The 15,614-nt window shown below is 34.7% G+C and overlaps 1 protein-coding gene and 1 long non-coding RNA gene across 2 annotated transcripts; one reads left to right on the top strand and one right to left on the bottom strand.

The window, feature by feature from the left end:
- The first annotated feature begins 1,402 nt into the window (after nucleotides 1-1,402).
- On the top strand, nucleotides 1,403-14,660 carry LOC140984205 (copper-transporting ATPase PAA1, chloroplastic). The gene is made up of 17 exons (XM_073451458.1): nucleotides 1,403-1,925; nucleotides 2,069-2,122; nucleotides 2,555-2,708; nucleotides 5,961-6,035; nucleotides 6,347-6,624; nucleotides 7,766-7,999; nucleotides 8,262-8,360; nucleotides 8,855-9,004; nucleotides 9,163-9,309; nucleotides 9,608-9,658; nucleotides 9,740-9,926; nucleotides 10,476-10,600; nucleotides 11,609-11,706; nucleotides 12,360-12,600; nucleotides 13,187-13,390; nucleotides 13,649-13,729; nucleotides 14,094-14,660. The coding sequence occupies exons 1-17, from the start codon at nucleotides 1,482-1,484 to the stop codon at nucleotides 14,346-14,348; spliced, it is 2,877 nt and encodes a 958-aa protein (XP_073307559.1). The 5' UTR covers nucleotides 1,403-1,481; the 3' UTR covers nucleotides 14,349-14,660.
- Nucleotides 4,243-5,362, bottom strand: LOC140984206 (uncharacterized). Its single transcript, XR_012176579.1, has 3 exons — nucleotides 5,123-5,362; nucleotides 4,869-5,041; nucleotides 4,243-4,316 (listed from the first exon to the last, which is right to left on the bottom strand). It is a non-coding gene; the product is annotated as an uncharacterized lncRNA (long non-coding RNA).
- Nucleotides 14,661-15,614: the final 954 nt, after the last annotated feature.

Genomic DNA, 15,614 nt, shown 5'->3' with positions numbered 1-15,614 from the left:
TCTTTTTTTTTTTTTATTTATAAATAAACGTGTTAGAAATGAAATTTATTTTTAACGAAATTACTTTTTTTAAAAAAAAATTGTTATCATCACAATAACTTAGTTTTTGAAATTTATGATTGAAAGGGCACTGACCGAGTATAAAGTATTCTTTTTTAAGATGGTCTTACGATTTTAGTTTGATTAATCCAATTTATATTTAGATTGAAAAGTAATATTTTGACATAAAAAACGATATTTTTTTGACAGTCAGTCAGAAGATTTAGCTCACAAAATTAATATTGTAAAACAGTTTTATAGGAGTTTTTGTGAATATTATATTATATTTGATTTTTAAATTGAGAGAAAGATATTATAACTATTAAAAATAATCTCTTATAAAACTGATGACTTTGGAAATTTACAAACCCAAATCAAAATTGAAAATCCCACTAAGACACTAACCCAGTTCTTAGTAGTTCTTGGTCTACAAATTCACGTCAAAATTTCAAACCACTTCCCATTTCTCAATTTTTTCTCTCCCAACCGTCTTGCATATATCTTTTTATTAGATAATAAATTTTAAATCTCAATTTTAAAAATTATTATTATCCCATTTTATTGTAAGATACCATTCTCAATACATATCTTATCGATTTCATTTTCAATTTAAATCAACTAATCTAAATTGCATTACACTGTTTAGCAGCTAGTATCTTTGATACCCGGACCTGGAACCGGAACCGGAACATGACCCGGACCGGACCCGAACCCGGAGTACTAGCATAATTCAAAGGGCCACACACTTGCACAAAAAAATTCCAATTGAATCCCACCTATACGATTGACCCAACATAAACGGGCAAAACATCTCGGAGGTCCAAGAAAAATGTTTACTTAGAAGTCCAACCAGCATATCATAGTCCGATCTAGATGTTTGGGCCTAAGCCTTTTTGTGAACTCATTGAAGCCCATCTCATCGCCACCTACCCCAAACTTGTGATTTTGTCCTACTTTTGAAGTCTACACCTACCAAGTACCCCACACACACACATACAAAGATTTGATTGAGAAGCCACTTTAAGCATATCATGGAGGTCAATGAGGTGATATTTTTAGGATAATATCTTAAGATTTAATTTAACGATAGATATTTATTAATAAATCCGAGGTCGATCGATTTTTTCGTAAACATCGTATATATTATTAAATATTCATTATAGATTACTATTTAAGGGTAGTGTGAAATTTCTTCTAACATATGGTTTTATATCATTGATATTTACATAAATGTAAAAATATATATATATATATATATATATATATAACTTCAACCAAAATGCACATACAACTAGATAAAGGACCACGTGTTGTGAACAAAATAAGTTAAAAAAAAGAAAAGAAACGCTAAAAAGGTAATATATGAGTGACCCACGCTTTTAATTCCTTCAGCTTCCCCTCGCAGAAGAGAAGTGGAGAAGACGAAGGCTTGGTTGGTGGCAATGGAGTCAAAATTACTTGTGGCTAACACTTGTACGCTCTCTACTTTTGTAGTCTACAAGTCTCTCAATTCCTATTCGAATCCTCTCGCTGCACAGCTCCACCGCAGCAGCTTTTTGGTGGCTCGGCCGAGTCAAATATCCAGCCTCCAACTCAGGATATGCGGCGAGCTGAGACGCTTTGGATCTGCTTCTTTGGTAAAGCGCCTTGGCTCAGTCGAGCTCTGCGGAAGCCGACCGCAGTTTGCTGCGAGTTATTCTGCTTCATTTACTCCTGCTGGAGGAGGATTTGACGGCGTCAATGGGAACTCAGGCGGCGACGGTGGTGGTGGTGGAGGTAAAGGTGATGGAGCGGCCGAGGGTGGAGATTCTAAGCCGAGTGCCGTGCAAGCGAGGGATGGGGATGCTTCTGCTTTGAGTTCTGATGTTATTATTATTGACGTTGGGGTAAGCATTAGCTGTGGTTATGTACTTGCTCTTTTGCTCAGTAGGATTATTCATTTGATCTTCATTTGATCTCCGGTTTTACTTTTTATATTTATTTATTTCATATGTGTTTTTTTAGCTAGTTAAGATTTCTTATTCTGCAGGGGATGACATGTGGGGGATGCGCGGCGAGCGTGAAGAGAATTTTAGAAAGTCAAGTAAGCACTTGATATCCGCGACTGATTTATTCTACTCAACAACATTTAGTCACTGGTGTTCTGTGTTCCTTCAATGAATATCTAGGCGAAGAAAAAGAATGAAGTTATCGAGTTTGGCTCTTTCTGTCTGAATTGCCTTTGCATAGTTCTGATCGCTAAAACAAATTCTGTTTTGAAGAATGGCCATCGTGATCACAACTATTATTTATAATTCGGACAAAGTAGTGAAATCAAAATTCCTTTTCATTTTTTTTAAGTTTTACTGTTTTGGAAGCATGTGATTAATAAGATGCATTTATAGTCAGAGTAGTGTTATCTTTTAGGCAGTTAGGTAAAATGTTTCTTAACATGTATATTGAAAGGGTTGATACACGGACATGCTTGTTTCTCTTTTCGGACATTGAGTTTTACCATTAAATACATTATGAACAGGCACAAGTTTCTTCAGCCAGTGTAAATCTCACGACTGAGACAGCAATTGTATGGCCTGTGCCTGATGCCAAGATTGCACCCAATTGGCGACAGGATTTGGGAGAGGCTCTAGCAAAGCATTTGACTAATTGTGGATTCAAATCTAATCTTCGAGGTTAGAAATTCTGTATCAAAAATTGAATTTTTTTGTTTGTTTTGTTCGTTCTATGCGCTGTGTAAGGTCATGTCATCACTCGTCTTCACTTTGTTTGACCGCTGATTGAGTGACATCGTATCACACCCAATTGACCGACTGCTGATTGAATGACATCGTATCACTGTGTTTGACTGCTGATTGAGTGACCTCACTTGTCCTCACTGTGTTTGACTGCTGATTGAGTGTCATCACTTACCTTCACTGCGTAAGGTTATGTAGTATAATTATATATTAAATAAATATATCTTAAGCATCTTGACCATCTATTAATATGCTATATTTCTTATATTCTGTTTGAAATGAGAGACATTATTTTGTATCTAGTTCTAAACCCATTACCTATATATTCGAACTCTTATTTTATGTATAAGCAATATCTTTAAAAACATTTGTAAATTGTTTGAAAGTTGTGCTGACTGAGTTAGCAACTCACCTTTTGCTCTGAAATGTGGTGACATTTCAGGTGATCAGGTAGCAGGAGAAGCATAAGATTCCGAGTCTTGGTCTAGGCGGTTAAGAATCGTTGACAGCTTGAGAAGAGAGTTAAAATATTTGGTTTCTTTTTAAAATGTAAAACTCCCGTAGGTTTTGTATTGGGTTCATTTTTTGTGATTGGATTTAGAACAACTCAGTTGAGTTCCAAAATCTGTATTCAGTTTCCTTTTGTATTTCTTCAGTTCCGATGGACTTAACCTGATCATGCTTTGTTTCTCGTCTCTACGTTGTTTAGTTTCAATATTTTTGCATTTAATGTTGTTTTTAGTTCCAATTTAATGATGAGTGAATTCATGATGCTTTGTTCTGATTTTGTTGTGAAATATATGTTCTTAAGTTTGATTGATTAAGACTAGCTGCTTGGTAGCCATTGCTGGCCATGGCTGGCTTACTCACCATTCAGAAGTATAATAAAATGTTGATTATTTTAATTATCGAAATTTAATGTATCATATATCAAAATAACATGTCTTTTAGTAGATAAAAAAAGATCAAGATACTAATATTATCAAAATTCAGTATTGCAGCCCCTTAGGAGTGTCCGAGTTGGTGAAATAAGCGGATGTTTGATTAATGGTCATGGGTTGGATCATTATCACTTTCTTGGATGACCCTATCACTTAGGGTTTACCCAGTGCAGTTTATCAAACTAACGTAGTTTGCAGGCTACTGCATTTGTTCAAAGGTTTACCCAATGAGTTCCGAAAGACAGTGGCTGCAAGTTCCGTCGTCATAAAAAAAAAAAATAGTGTTGCATTCCATGAATAGATGTAGATCATCAGTAGATGCAGGTGTATTTTATAAAATGAAAAATGTACACCATATAGAACAAAAAATTAGGCAAATGAACAGATTAATACACTAAGTATACGGAGGAGTATTTTAGGATACATAATTAATCTTTTTTTTTAATTTCTAAATTATATTGCTAAGCAATATAAATTAGGATACATAATTAATCATAATTCATATACATAATTAATCATTTTTCTTTCAATCATAGATTCAACTCCAGCAGCCAACTTCGGAATTTCAGCTTCAGACCACTTATGAGTAGCCGCTGTGTCAAGCCTGCAAAGAGTGTTGGCTCATTATCGTCTTGTAGACATAAAATAAAATTCAATAAATAAGATGATAAATACTGAATAAAGAGTGCGGATAAAATTCTATTGTCAAGAAAATTCTTTAAGATAGAAATTGTAGTATAAAAGAGAAAATAAGGAACACTATAATTAATTTTTCATGGAGTTACTAACCATGACTAGTGATTTCGGATAAGGGAGATTTTAAGTTAAAATAGAACATAGTGGAAATATGAGATTCATATAGATGCATACAACTAAATTGGGATTGCATCGGGATGAAGATTAAAGCTAAGATGGCAATGACTATCTTGAAAGACACGCAAGCAAAAGAAGTTATAATATGAAGAATTGTGAATATACGAGTTTTACGTTTCATTACATTTTTCCAATATCTATCCATTGTCGATGTTCTCAGAATTATTGAAGTTAGGTCAATCAAGTATTGATTTATTGACATGTGGTGCAATTAACCAACAAGAAACTCACAATGCGACTTCATCAGTGACACATTGCTAAATTGAAGCGTTCCATACTGAACTGGGAATCTGTAGCACCTAGGTGGTATGGTGACACTACTCTGGTCACACTAGGTCTTCCTATAGTCAGTGTCCCTGTTTTGTCAAATACAATAGTGTTGACTGTTGAAAATTTTTCCAAGATGCTTCCACCACGCAAAAGCAAGCCTCTTGTAGCACCAAGTGAAGTTCCAACCTACAATTAAGTAATTGTTAGTACGTTGGTGTATACAAATTACTTGGGGATGCAAACCAAAGTTTGTAAGCTAAAAATTACCAGCACGGCTGTAGGTGTTGCTAACCCAAGTGGACATGGGCATGCAACAACCTGTGCTCGATAGACACAGAAAGATTAATGTAGAGAGTTCAGTATGGAGATTAGAGAAATCAAAGAAGCTAACATTGATCATTTAATAAACCGCGTAGAGACCAAGGTCATTGGAGAACCTAGGAGGAATGAGAAGCTCTTGTCCATATATGATACCAAATTTAATATATTTTTATCAATTCAGCATAGTAAGTTTTAGAGTTCTAGTGCATTGGCTTTATTGGCTGTGAGAGAACTCATTGATTTTTCCAGAATTTGGAACATCCAGGGTGATCAGTGTGTCCAAATCGTTGGTAGTAATATTGACTGAATAAATATTACAAAATTTTGACGATATCTATGCAAGTATAATATTGACTGAATAAATAGTACATTTTTTGAATTTTATCATCCTAAAATAGCCATTGCATGCCTTAGTCAGTTATCTCTAATTTTGCAGGCACCATTTTAGCTAGGTGTAGTATCGGGTGTTGAATTTAGATTTCAGTTGTATTTATGCATGTTATCGACTGGTCCAACAGTTTGAGGATGTTTTGGAATAGTACTGTTACTCTTCTTTTGTATTTTGCCAGTTATATATGAACAAGTAGGGGTATGTCAAACCCTCCGTCCCAACAATGTTGGTGTTTTTTATAATTAAAAAAAATAGCCATTGCACCATTCCTCAGAATGCATGACTGTACTATGAAACATAATGACATGGAATTTGTATATGTATTTTTGGTCCATGGATCCCGTTGATTTTTTGCCTTTTAATTTCAGTTCTCATCATGCTCTCTGTTTGCAGATTTGAGAAGAGCGAACTTCTATGAAACGTTTGAGAAGAAAATAAATGAAAAGCATGCACAGTTAAAGAAAAGTGGTAATTTTTTTTTTACCTCTTTATGCTTAATATGGATGCCTACAATTAAGTATAATTTATTTTTAAAAAAATTAAGATATGTAGACTAAATAAACACCCACATAAATGTTCAGAGTCAATCTTGTTATATATGCAAATCCATTAATAACCAGCGTTGGACAAATATTAGCCAATTGATTCTAGATCTCTAATTAGCGGATTTGCAATATGTTAGTTCTTACAGGTTCAGATACTTGAGAGTATATTACTTTGTAAATTTGAGGCCAAGACAAATTAATGCGCATAGTGATTGAAAACTTGCCCATTAACAGGTCGTGGGCTTGTTATTTCGTGGGCTCTCTGTGCTGTGTGCATCATTGGACATCTCTCTCATTTTTTTGGAGCTAAAGCTGCATGGATTCATGCGTTGCACTCCACAGGATTCCATATGTCACTCTCTCTGTTTACATTGCTTGGTCCTGGCCGCCAGCTTATTATGGATGGTTTGAAAAGTCTTCTTAGAGGTGCCCCAAACATGAATACTCTAGTTGGTATTGGGGCTCTATCATCCTTTGCGGTCAGTTCCCTGGCAGCCTTGATGCCAAAGCTGGTAATTTGTTAATTCAGCCACCTACATGGGTCATTAGTCAGGGTAAAAAATATTTATTGTAAGTAATGTGTTATTTCATGTGGAGCTCGAGTTTATTTAAAATCACTAAGTTCAATTTCATATCGAACATGCTACTGAGCAGAGTTGAAATTAACTCGAGTTTCACATGAAATTGAACTTAGTGATTTTAAATAAACTCGAGTTCCACATGAAATAACGAAATTAAGGGTAACCATTTGCTATTTGCATAAATGTGCTGATTAAAGAAGGGAATAAGTCTCTAAGGTTGTGTTTGTTCAGAAGGATGTGATTTAGATGAAGTGATTTGATTATGAGCGGGACTTGGAAGTATGAATGTCAAATGATACCACTAGTGGGTGGATTTGAAATCCATTATTAATTAAAATTAAATTGGTAGTAGATGATGTTCAAATCCCTCAATTAAATTTAATCCAAAGAGTTGACATCCTTGATTTCAATTATACCAATCCAAATTTACCCTATAATTAAATACTTTGTTCAAACATATAAAAATAGATCATATCCCAATCCCATCAAAATATATTGGTACATTCCCTTTCTAATATGCACATCGGAAATTGATGCCCCTGGATGAAATTATTATTTATGTCAATTTTTTAGCTCAAGAAATGGTAAATTTATTTCTGGCTTACTGTGTGCTGAGAAAATGAAATGATTTCTGTTTGGTAAGCTTATACTGCAATTCAAACCGCACAATTTTGTGCAGCTGACACCTCATGCATAATGATATATGTTGTCTAATTGTTTGGTTGCATGGCTTATCTCCTAAGTTATATTCTTAGTGGCTATATTACATTTTAATTTTTTGTCAAAATTTGCTTCTCTAGTTTTTTCTGTTGATGAAGGTAGTTGCACTAGCTTTCATGTCTGGTCTGTTGTGCTCTTTTCTTTTGTACCTTGACCGACGTGCTGTCAATGGAAGACAATGCACATTCTCGTTATAATTCATGCAGTATCTCTATGTTTGTTGGCAACTCCTCAATTTTGTTATGATATTAACTTTAAAACCCAGTCGTATGTGGCATATTTGCTTGGTTCTTAGCAGTTTTCTGCTATATCCTTGATGTGGTATTGTCAAATAATCTCTCTGTCTACGCAGGGATGGAAAACATTTTTTGAGGAACCGGTTATGTTGATAGCCTTTGTCTTACTCGGGAGAAATCTTGAACAGAGGGCCAAGATCAAAGCAACAAGTGACATGACCGGTCTTCTCAGTATCTTGCCATCTAAAGCTCGTCTTTTGATTAATGGAAATGGAGAAGATCTCGGTTCGACTGTTGAAGTACATACTAATGATCTCTCTGTTGGAGATCAAATCGTCATTCTTCCTGGTGTAAGCATCTTTGCATTTGCGATAATATCGAATCGTCGTCCTGATTCCACGGAATTCTAGATCTGTACCGTTTCATCAGAATTTGTTTCAGTAGAATATCATATTTTGTTCCAATCACTATCATAAGGGCATGTGTTGTTAACTACATCCCTAAAGTTATTTAAGATCGCTGGCAGATACCTTGTATCAAATTCTTTTATACCCGAGCATTATTTTTTAGTTTTGAATTTAATTTTTTTCACTCATTATTGTCACTTTTTAGGATCGTATTCCAGCTGATGGGGTCGTTAGATCGGGCAGAAGCAGTGTAGATGAGTCAAGTTTTACAGGGGAGCCTCTACCTGTCACTAAATTACCCGGGGTAATCATTAATTTGCACCTTGTCATTTGATATTTATAAGATTGAAGCTCAAGTGATCAATGCAATGCTGTATGGTTGTGCTTGGCTTTGGCATTAATGAAAGGCCGTGTGAATGTCAAGACAGAAAGAAAATTCATTTTTCCTTGTTTTTCAACTAAAGTTTTTGGTAAATAATAGATGCTAAGGAATGCTTATTTTAGTTCAGACAACAAATAGAAAATTCTCGACCAACAGTTGGATGTTTGACCCCCATTTTTCTATGATGGGGTTACAAATTTCCTTTGACAAGCAACATAAAGTCTAATTCATGTATTCAACACTCTCTTGTTTCAAGTAACAAACTTTCTGGCTTTGCAAACCAGCTTACATGCATCATTTTTTGCTCATGGCCACTCTTGGCTAGGACCTTAAAATGTTTTCTCCATTCTCAAATTATCTTGTAAAAGTTTGGTTCCTTCATGAATCCACCTAATTAGGTTTTTATATATTTATAGGCGGAAGTTGCAGCTGGGAGTATAAACCTAAATGGAAAGCTTACGGTAGAGGTGCAGAGACCAGGAGGTGAGACAGCAATTGGGGACATTGTTCGGTTGGTGGAAGAAGCACAAACCAGAGAAGCTCCTGTTCAACGTTTGGCTGACAAGGTACGTCACCTATATTTTCACCTTTTCTCCTCTGAATAATGATAGATTGTGTTTTGTTTGCTTTAGCTATGTTAACAATTTATAATATGCTCGTCCTCATGTATGTTATCAGTACAATTAGTTCGTCCCCAGTCATGTCATTTCCTCTTTTGACCTAGGTTGCTGGACATTTTACATATGGAGTAATGGGACTTTCTGCTGCCACATTTATGTTCTGGAATCATTTTGGTTCACAAATCCTGCCTGCTGCTCTTCACCAAGGAAGTCCCATATCATTGGCATTACAACTTTCCTGCAGCGTTCTGGTACTCGTGCACTCTCATCCATTCATCTGAGGCCTTGCCCAATGAACTTAAAATGATTAAAATTTGCGGTGTTTTTTTCAAAGTTCCTGCAATAAAAGAAAATTACTAAGTTGAGACCAAAACTAATCTTAAATTTGGTATCATATATGGACAAGAGCTTCTCATTCCTCCTAATTTCTCCAATGACCTTGGTCTCTACGGACGAAGCGGTTTGTTAAATGATCGATGTTAGCTTCTTTGATTTCTAATCTCCATACTGAACTCTCTACATTAATCTTTCTGTGTCTATTGAGCACAGGTTGTTGCATGTCCATGTGCACTTGGGTTAGCAACACCTACAGCTGTGCTGGTAATTTTTAGCTTACGAACTTTGGTTTGCATCCCCAAGTAATTTTTACACACCAATGTACTACCAGTTACTTAATTGTAGGTTGGAACTTCACTTGGTGCTACAAGAGGCTTGCTTTTGCGTGGTGGAAGCATCTTGGAAAAATTTTCAACAGTCAACACTATTGTATTTGACAAAACAGGGACACTGACTATAGGAAAACCTAGTGTGACCAAAGTAGTGTCACCATACCACCTAGGTGATACAGATTCCCAGTTGAGTATGGAACGCTTCCATTTATCAATGTGTCACTGATGAAGTTGTATTGTGGGTTTCTTGTTGGTTAATTGCACCACATATCAATAAATCAATACTTGATTGACCTAACTTCAATAATTCTGGGAACATCAATAATGGATAGATATTGGAAAAATGTAATGAAACGTAAAACTTGTATAGTCTCAATTCTTCATATTATAACTTCTTTTGCTTGTGTGTCTTACAAGATAGTCATTGCCATCTTAGCTTGCATCTTTATCACGATGCAATCCCAATTTAGTTGTATGCATCTATGTGAATCTCATATTTCCACTATGCTCTGTTTTAACTTAAAATCTCCCTTATCCCAAAATCACTAGTCATGGTTAGTAAGTCCATGAAAAATTAATTCTAGTGTTCCTAATTTTCTCTTTTATGCTACAATTTCTATCTTGAAGTGTTTTTTGACAATAGAATTTTATCCGCACTCTTTATTCAGTATTTATCATCTTATTTATTGAATTTTATTTTATGTCTACAAGACTATAATGAGCCAACACTCTTTGCAGGCTTGAACCAGCGGCTCATAAGTGGTCTGAAGCTGAAATTCTGAAGTTGGCTGCTGGAGTTGAATCCAACACTCTTCATCCAATTGGAAAAGCAATTGTGGAGGCTGCGAAGGTGTTGAAGTGTCCAATAATGAAGGTATATATTTTTCTATCCTTTGGAAATCTAAGAAATATTATTTGGAATCACATTACTGTGAAGTTCTTGAACTCATGCTTTGGTTACCAAGTTGTCAAAGACACTTTTCCCAAAAGTTTTAACTTATGGATGATGGTACATTAAGTAGTTTTATATTTTAACATGCACTCTATGTGTAAACCAGATACAGGGAATATATGTCTTGAATTAACATCCAAAGCTTACACTAGCAAATTGATTTGGCATAGCTAATAAAGGCACGCCCAGGACAAACTTAACAATCCACAACAAAGGTTTTTAAATCTTTGACCACTGGATTTGATCGAATATTGAAATCGCTTTTCCCAAAAAGCTTGAACTCATGGAAAGCGGCATAATGAATGGTTTGACTTTTAATGCATGTCTTTCTTGTTATGTTACTTGCACGGAATCATTTGAATGTTCATCTGCGTACATTTTATACGCAGCATCTGCATAAAATTGCTTAATGCTATACTGAAAATTTTAACCCCTTTTTAGTTATCTTAATTTCTACTTATCAAAAGGATGTATGAGATTTCAATCCTGCTTCAGTTGCTTTGAAGTTGGATTTATGTAGAAAAAAATGTCTTTTATTTTTTATTTTTATTTTGCCTTTTTCTCTTGAGAAAGAGACTCCAAGAAATTTGCTTTCTTGTTCTTAACATTCTTATGATTTTGTTATACAATTTGAGTCATAATAACCTGTTCTTCAGCTTGATACTTTGGTTTCAGATTCCTTTATGCTTAGGTTCCAATAGGTTCCTGTTTTCTGCGGTTGCAACTTAAGCTCTTAACAGAACTTCCGCTGTTGCGTTGTGAAAAGTATTGCTAGCCCGGGTTCCAAAATTTCTTCTGTTTTTCCACGATGTGGAATATCAATTCTTCACAATGAAGCTTTTTAATCTCTTTCATTTGTGATGTTGATATTTGTCTCAAATGATTCTCTTATTTCTGCTCATCAGTTTGGATTAAGGACTGTGCTTGTAGGTAGTAGAAGGCACATTTACTGAGGAACCTGGATCTGGTGCGGTGGCAATTATTGATGGAAAAAATGTAGCTGTCGGTACACTAGAGTGGGTTAAAAGGTAACAAAGTCATCTCTTGATTTCAGGTGGCGACTATGTTTAACTTCAAAACTATTGCTACTTGTTTGATGAAGAAGCCTTTTTAGTTGACATCTGGTTTTGGCTATGTAGACTTTCATGCGACTGAATATTCCTCAAGCTAATATCTGCACAGTAGTTTTAGTTGATCGTGCCAGTTTTCTTTGATGTCAGATGTTTCACTCTTTGAAATTGGACTCTTGAGAGTGCATTCTTTGTTTGAGAATCCTAGAACAAAACTTAATTTCCTTTATCACTCATTGCCGAAAACTGGTGTATATAGAAAGGAAAATAGAGTGGAAGACGTGACTGAAAAATGGAGCTCCACAAGGGTCTTTTAAAGATCAGTATTGAAACATTCTTTTGATTAATGTATACGAATCACCTATTCTTGTCCTACTGAGCTACTTTAGACATAAGTAATCAAGCATACTCCCTTACAATATGATAAGAATTTGAGAATACTTCGTGAATGCAAAAATATGTGATTCACCTTGAATAAATGACAAAACCTATCATACACATATTGTGCTAGTATATGATGGACCAATCACAGTCTCAAATCTTCTCATAACACATCCCTTTTTGAGTTTTATGTATCTCAAAGTTGAATTTAAAATTTAAAAATAATGCAGGCATGGAATTGGTGATATCCCATTTGAAGAAGCCGAGGAGTTTAAAAATCAGTCGATTGTTTATGTGGGAGTAGATAGTGTTCTTGCTGGAATCATTTATGTTGAAGATCAGATCAGAGAAGATGCCCAACATGTTATCGAATCCTTGACTCATCAAGGAATCAACACTTATTTGCTTTCTGGGGACAAAAGGGGTGCTGCTGAGTATGTTGCTTCTGTTGTTGGTATTCCAAAGGAAAGGGTAAGATCATCTCATGTTTAACATCTAGAAACATTTTTCAGGAATCCTCTTTCAGAAAAGAGAAATACTTGTCTCTTCAATCTCTCTTTGGTTTCTTAAAAGTGTGTCAATAAAAAATCTGATATTTCGATTCCCCTTGACTTGTAATTCTATTGGGTTACTTCCTTTCGCCTTCACATTTTTGCAACTAAAACCAATTTGGTTTTGGAATAAAACGGAATTGGATTGACATGCATCTTTATGTTCCTAGCAAGTATGAATGTAGTGTGATGACTTAATTAGACTTTATCAATTACACTTTTGTTTCTCATTTCTCAGTAATCTCATTGAATCTCTCACTTATGGTCCCTAAATTAACTCTAGGAAATCTATGTATAGAAGATTTATGTTATACCTTCCTTGGACATGAAATCAATTTTTTCCTTATGTATAGAAGATTTATGTTATACCTTCCTTGGACATGAAATCAATTTTTTCCTTCTCTACTGTTTCCCACTCTTTATTATATCCAAAGAAAAAGGTGCATATTTATAGTATATGATATTTGGTTGATTGTGACTGAAATCAGTGTAATGGTTAATTTCAGGTCTTGTTTGAATTGAAACCAGATGAAAAGAAGAAGTTTATAAACAGACTTCAGAAGGAGCATAATATTGTAGCTATGGTTGGTGATGGAATCAACGATGCAGCTGCCTTGGCTTCATCACATGTAGGAGTTGCCATTGGTGGGGGTGTGGGAGCTGCTAGTGAGGTGTCTTCTATCGTGCTAATGCAGAACAGATTGTCCCAGGTATCGCATTGATTCTTTGTTTTCATCTGTCGTGAAGTTTTTTCTCCACTTCCATTTTTATTGGATGTACATGTAAATTAAAAAAAATTGGAATCTAGATTATTTCACGATGCGTTCACATCAAATAATTCTCCCAACTCCCGGTGGTCAATTGAGGAAATGTTTCCGTGCATAGTGATGGTTTTTAGGCTTAACTAGTATGTGTAAAAAGGAAGGCTAATAATGTCTGCCTGATGAGTGACTACCTTTTATACACAGTTGCTCGATGCTCTGGAGCTGAGTAGACTTACCATGAGGACTGTGAAGCAAAATCTTTGGTGGGCCTTTGCATACAATATTGTAAGTTTTTCTCTACATGAAACCTTTGTCTTAACAAAGGATTCCATTTATATGTTTTTCACTATTGAAAATCTTTTGAGTAAATTATAATATGCTGGGGCACAAGACGAGGATTAAATAAAACCACTGGTGGGAGGACTTGGCAGGTTAAACTCTGGTTCTCGATGTTACGAAGTAAACAGTTGTTTTTCGAGTTTATTAAAAATGATAATATGCAAATTATAAGCAGACAGCTTAGTCTTTTCACTCGGTCGTTTGTATGAGAACAGTAGTTATTTTTTATGTGTCAGTTGGCAGTTGCCCTTAGTATTCGACTCCTCCATTCTGATTGCTTCACCTCCATTTTTCACTCGTCTTTTACCAGATCGGAATTCCAGTAGCAGCTGGAACTTTGCTGCCTGTGACTGGAACCATGTTATCGCCTTCTATTGCTGGTGCACTCATGGGTTTCAGTTCTATTGGCGTAATGACAAACTCGTTACTTTTGAGACTAAGATTTGCATCAAAAGAAGCTGAAATTTCGAAAACATCATTGCACATCAACGCTTCTTCAGACTCTGACAATAACACCAAGGATGAAAATGAGGGGCTGCGAAATCCGTTCACAGCTACTAGATGAGTCACTCCTGCACTGCAAATGATGAGGTGATGACCCCTAACAAGCATATAGCTGTGTTACCACCGTTTCGTCTACATTTTCGTCAGGGTCAGGATGGGCAATCATTTTGTTTATTCGAGTGTCTTAAACCCGAGTCTCGAGTATTACGGAGGTTCCCAAACAACGTAAAGATGGAGGAGCACATCAAGAACTGGTGAAGGACTGCGACAAACAATCTACTCAGCCAATGGCAGAAAGGGAAATCAGTCTACCACTTCAGTATTACAATGGAAAATTCGTGGCAGAAGGGCAATCAGTCTACCACTTTAATATTACTAGAAACACAAGATTCGCATATTATATATATATTTTTGAATTACCTAAAACACCATCCATCCTAACAAACCGTTCCCTCCCAAATCTTACGAATTTATCTTATGTATTCGTTACAGAAACAAGAAGTCTTTTNCATTTATATCTTTATTAATTACTTGTTTTTAATGTTATCTATCTTATTAATTGGTTACTTTTAATATCTATACACATTATAATATATTATTTTTAATCCAATGTTTTAGATTTTATTTATTTATCTTTTCTTATGTCAATATAATTAATTAAAATTGAAAAATAGTTCATTGTTGAATTATGAATTTTCTTTGGTGTTTTATTGATTTTTTTTTCGTGTCTTCATTATTTTTTTTAGTTACTTTGGCTATAACTTATTAGTTTTAATATTTTTTGCAAAAGTTTATATTTAAAAACTTCTCTAATAAAATATGGTTAAAAACTTTATTGTGATATACCATTTTTATAAAAAAAAGTTTCTAATTTTTATATCTCTTTATTTATGACCGTTGACTAGAATTTATATGTTTAAATAAAAAAAATTTAAATCAACATTTTTTTGTGTTTTATATTTATAAATTATTTGAAAAAAACATGGTAAAAACTTCTCTAATAAAATATGGTTAAAAACTTTATTGTAATATACCATTTTTATAAAAAAATGTTTCTAATTTTTAAATCTCTTTATTTATGACCGTTGGCTAGAATTTATATGTTTAAATAAAAAAATTTTGAATCAACATTTTTTGTGTTTTATATTTATAAATTATTTGAAAAAAAACACGTTAAAAGATCGTTGTGATTAGGTTCGTCAATTTGGGTTGGGTCCATTGATTTGGCCCACATCACAAAATAATTTAAGTGTGTTGGGTTGAAATTTTGTCAATCCATTTAAAGGTGGGCCTAAATGAGCTCGCACGAGTTTATATTAAATATCTA

The sequence above is a fragment of the Primulina huaijiensis genome, chromosome 9 (genome assembly GCF_012295235.1).
Source record: "Primulina huaijiensis isolate GDHJ02 chromosome 9, ASM1229523v2, whole genome shotgun sequence".
Lineage (NCBI taxonomy): Eukaryota > Viridiplantae > Streptophyta > Magnoliopsida > Lamiales > Gesneriaceae > Primulina > Primulina huaijiensis.
The sequence above is the reverse complement of the archived record's forward strand: the minus strand, read 5'-3'. Positions and strand labels throughout refer to the sequence as shown.

Excerpts from the sequence above, each read along its gene's own strand:
- LOC140984205 (XM_073451458.1), top strand. The coding sequence starts at position 1,482 with ATGGAGTCAAAATTACTTGTGGCTAACACTTGTACGCTCTCTACTTTT. Across the intron at positions 9,927-10,475 it reads TTCCCAGTTGAGTATGGAAC|CGGCTCATAAGTGGTCTGAA; the intron begins GCTTCCATTTAT and ends GGCTTGAACCAG. Across the intron at positions 13,391-13,648 it reads TGCAGAACAGATTGTCCCAG|TTGCTCGATGCTCTGGAGCT; the intron begins GTATCGCATTGA and ends TTTTATACACAG.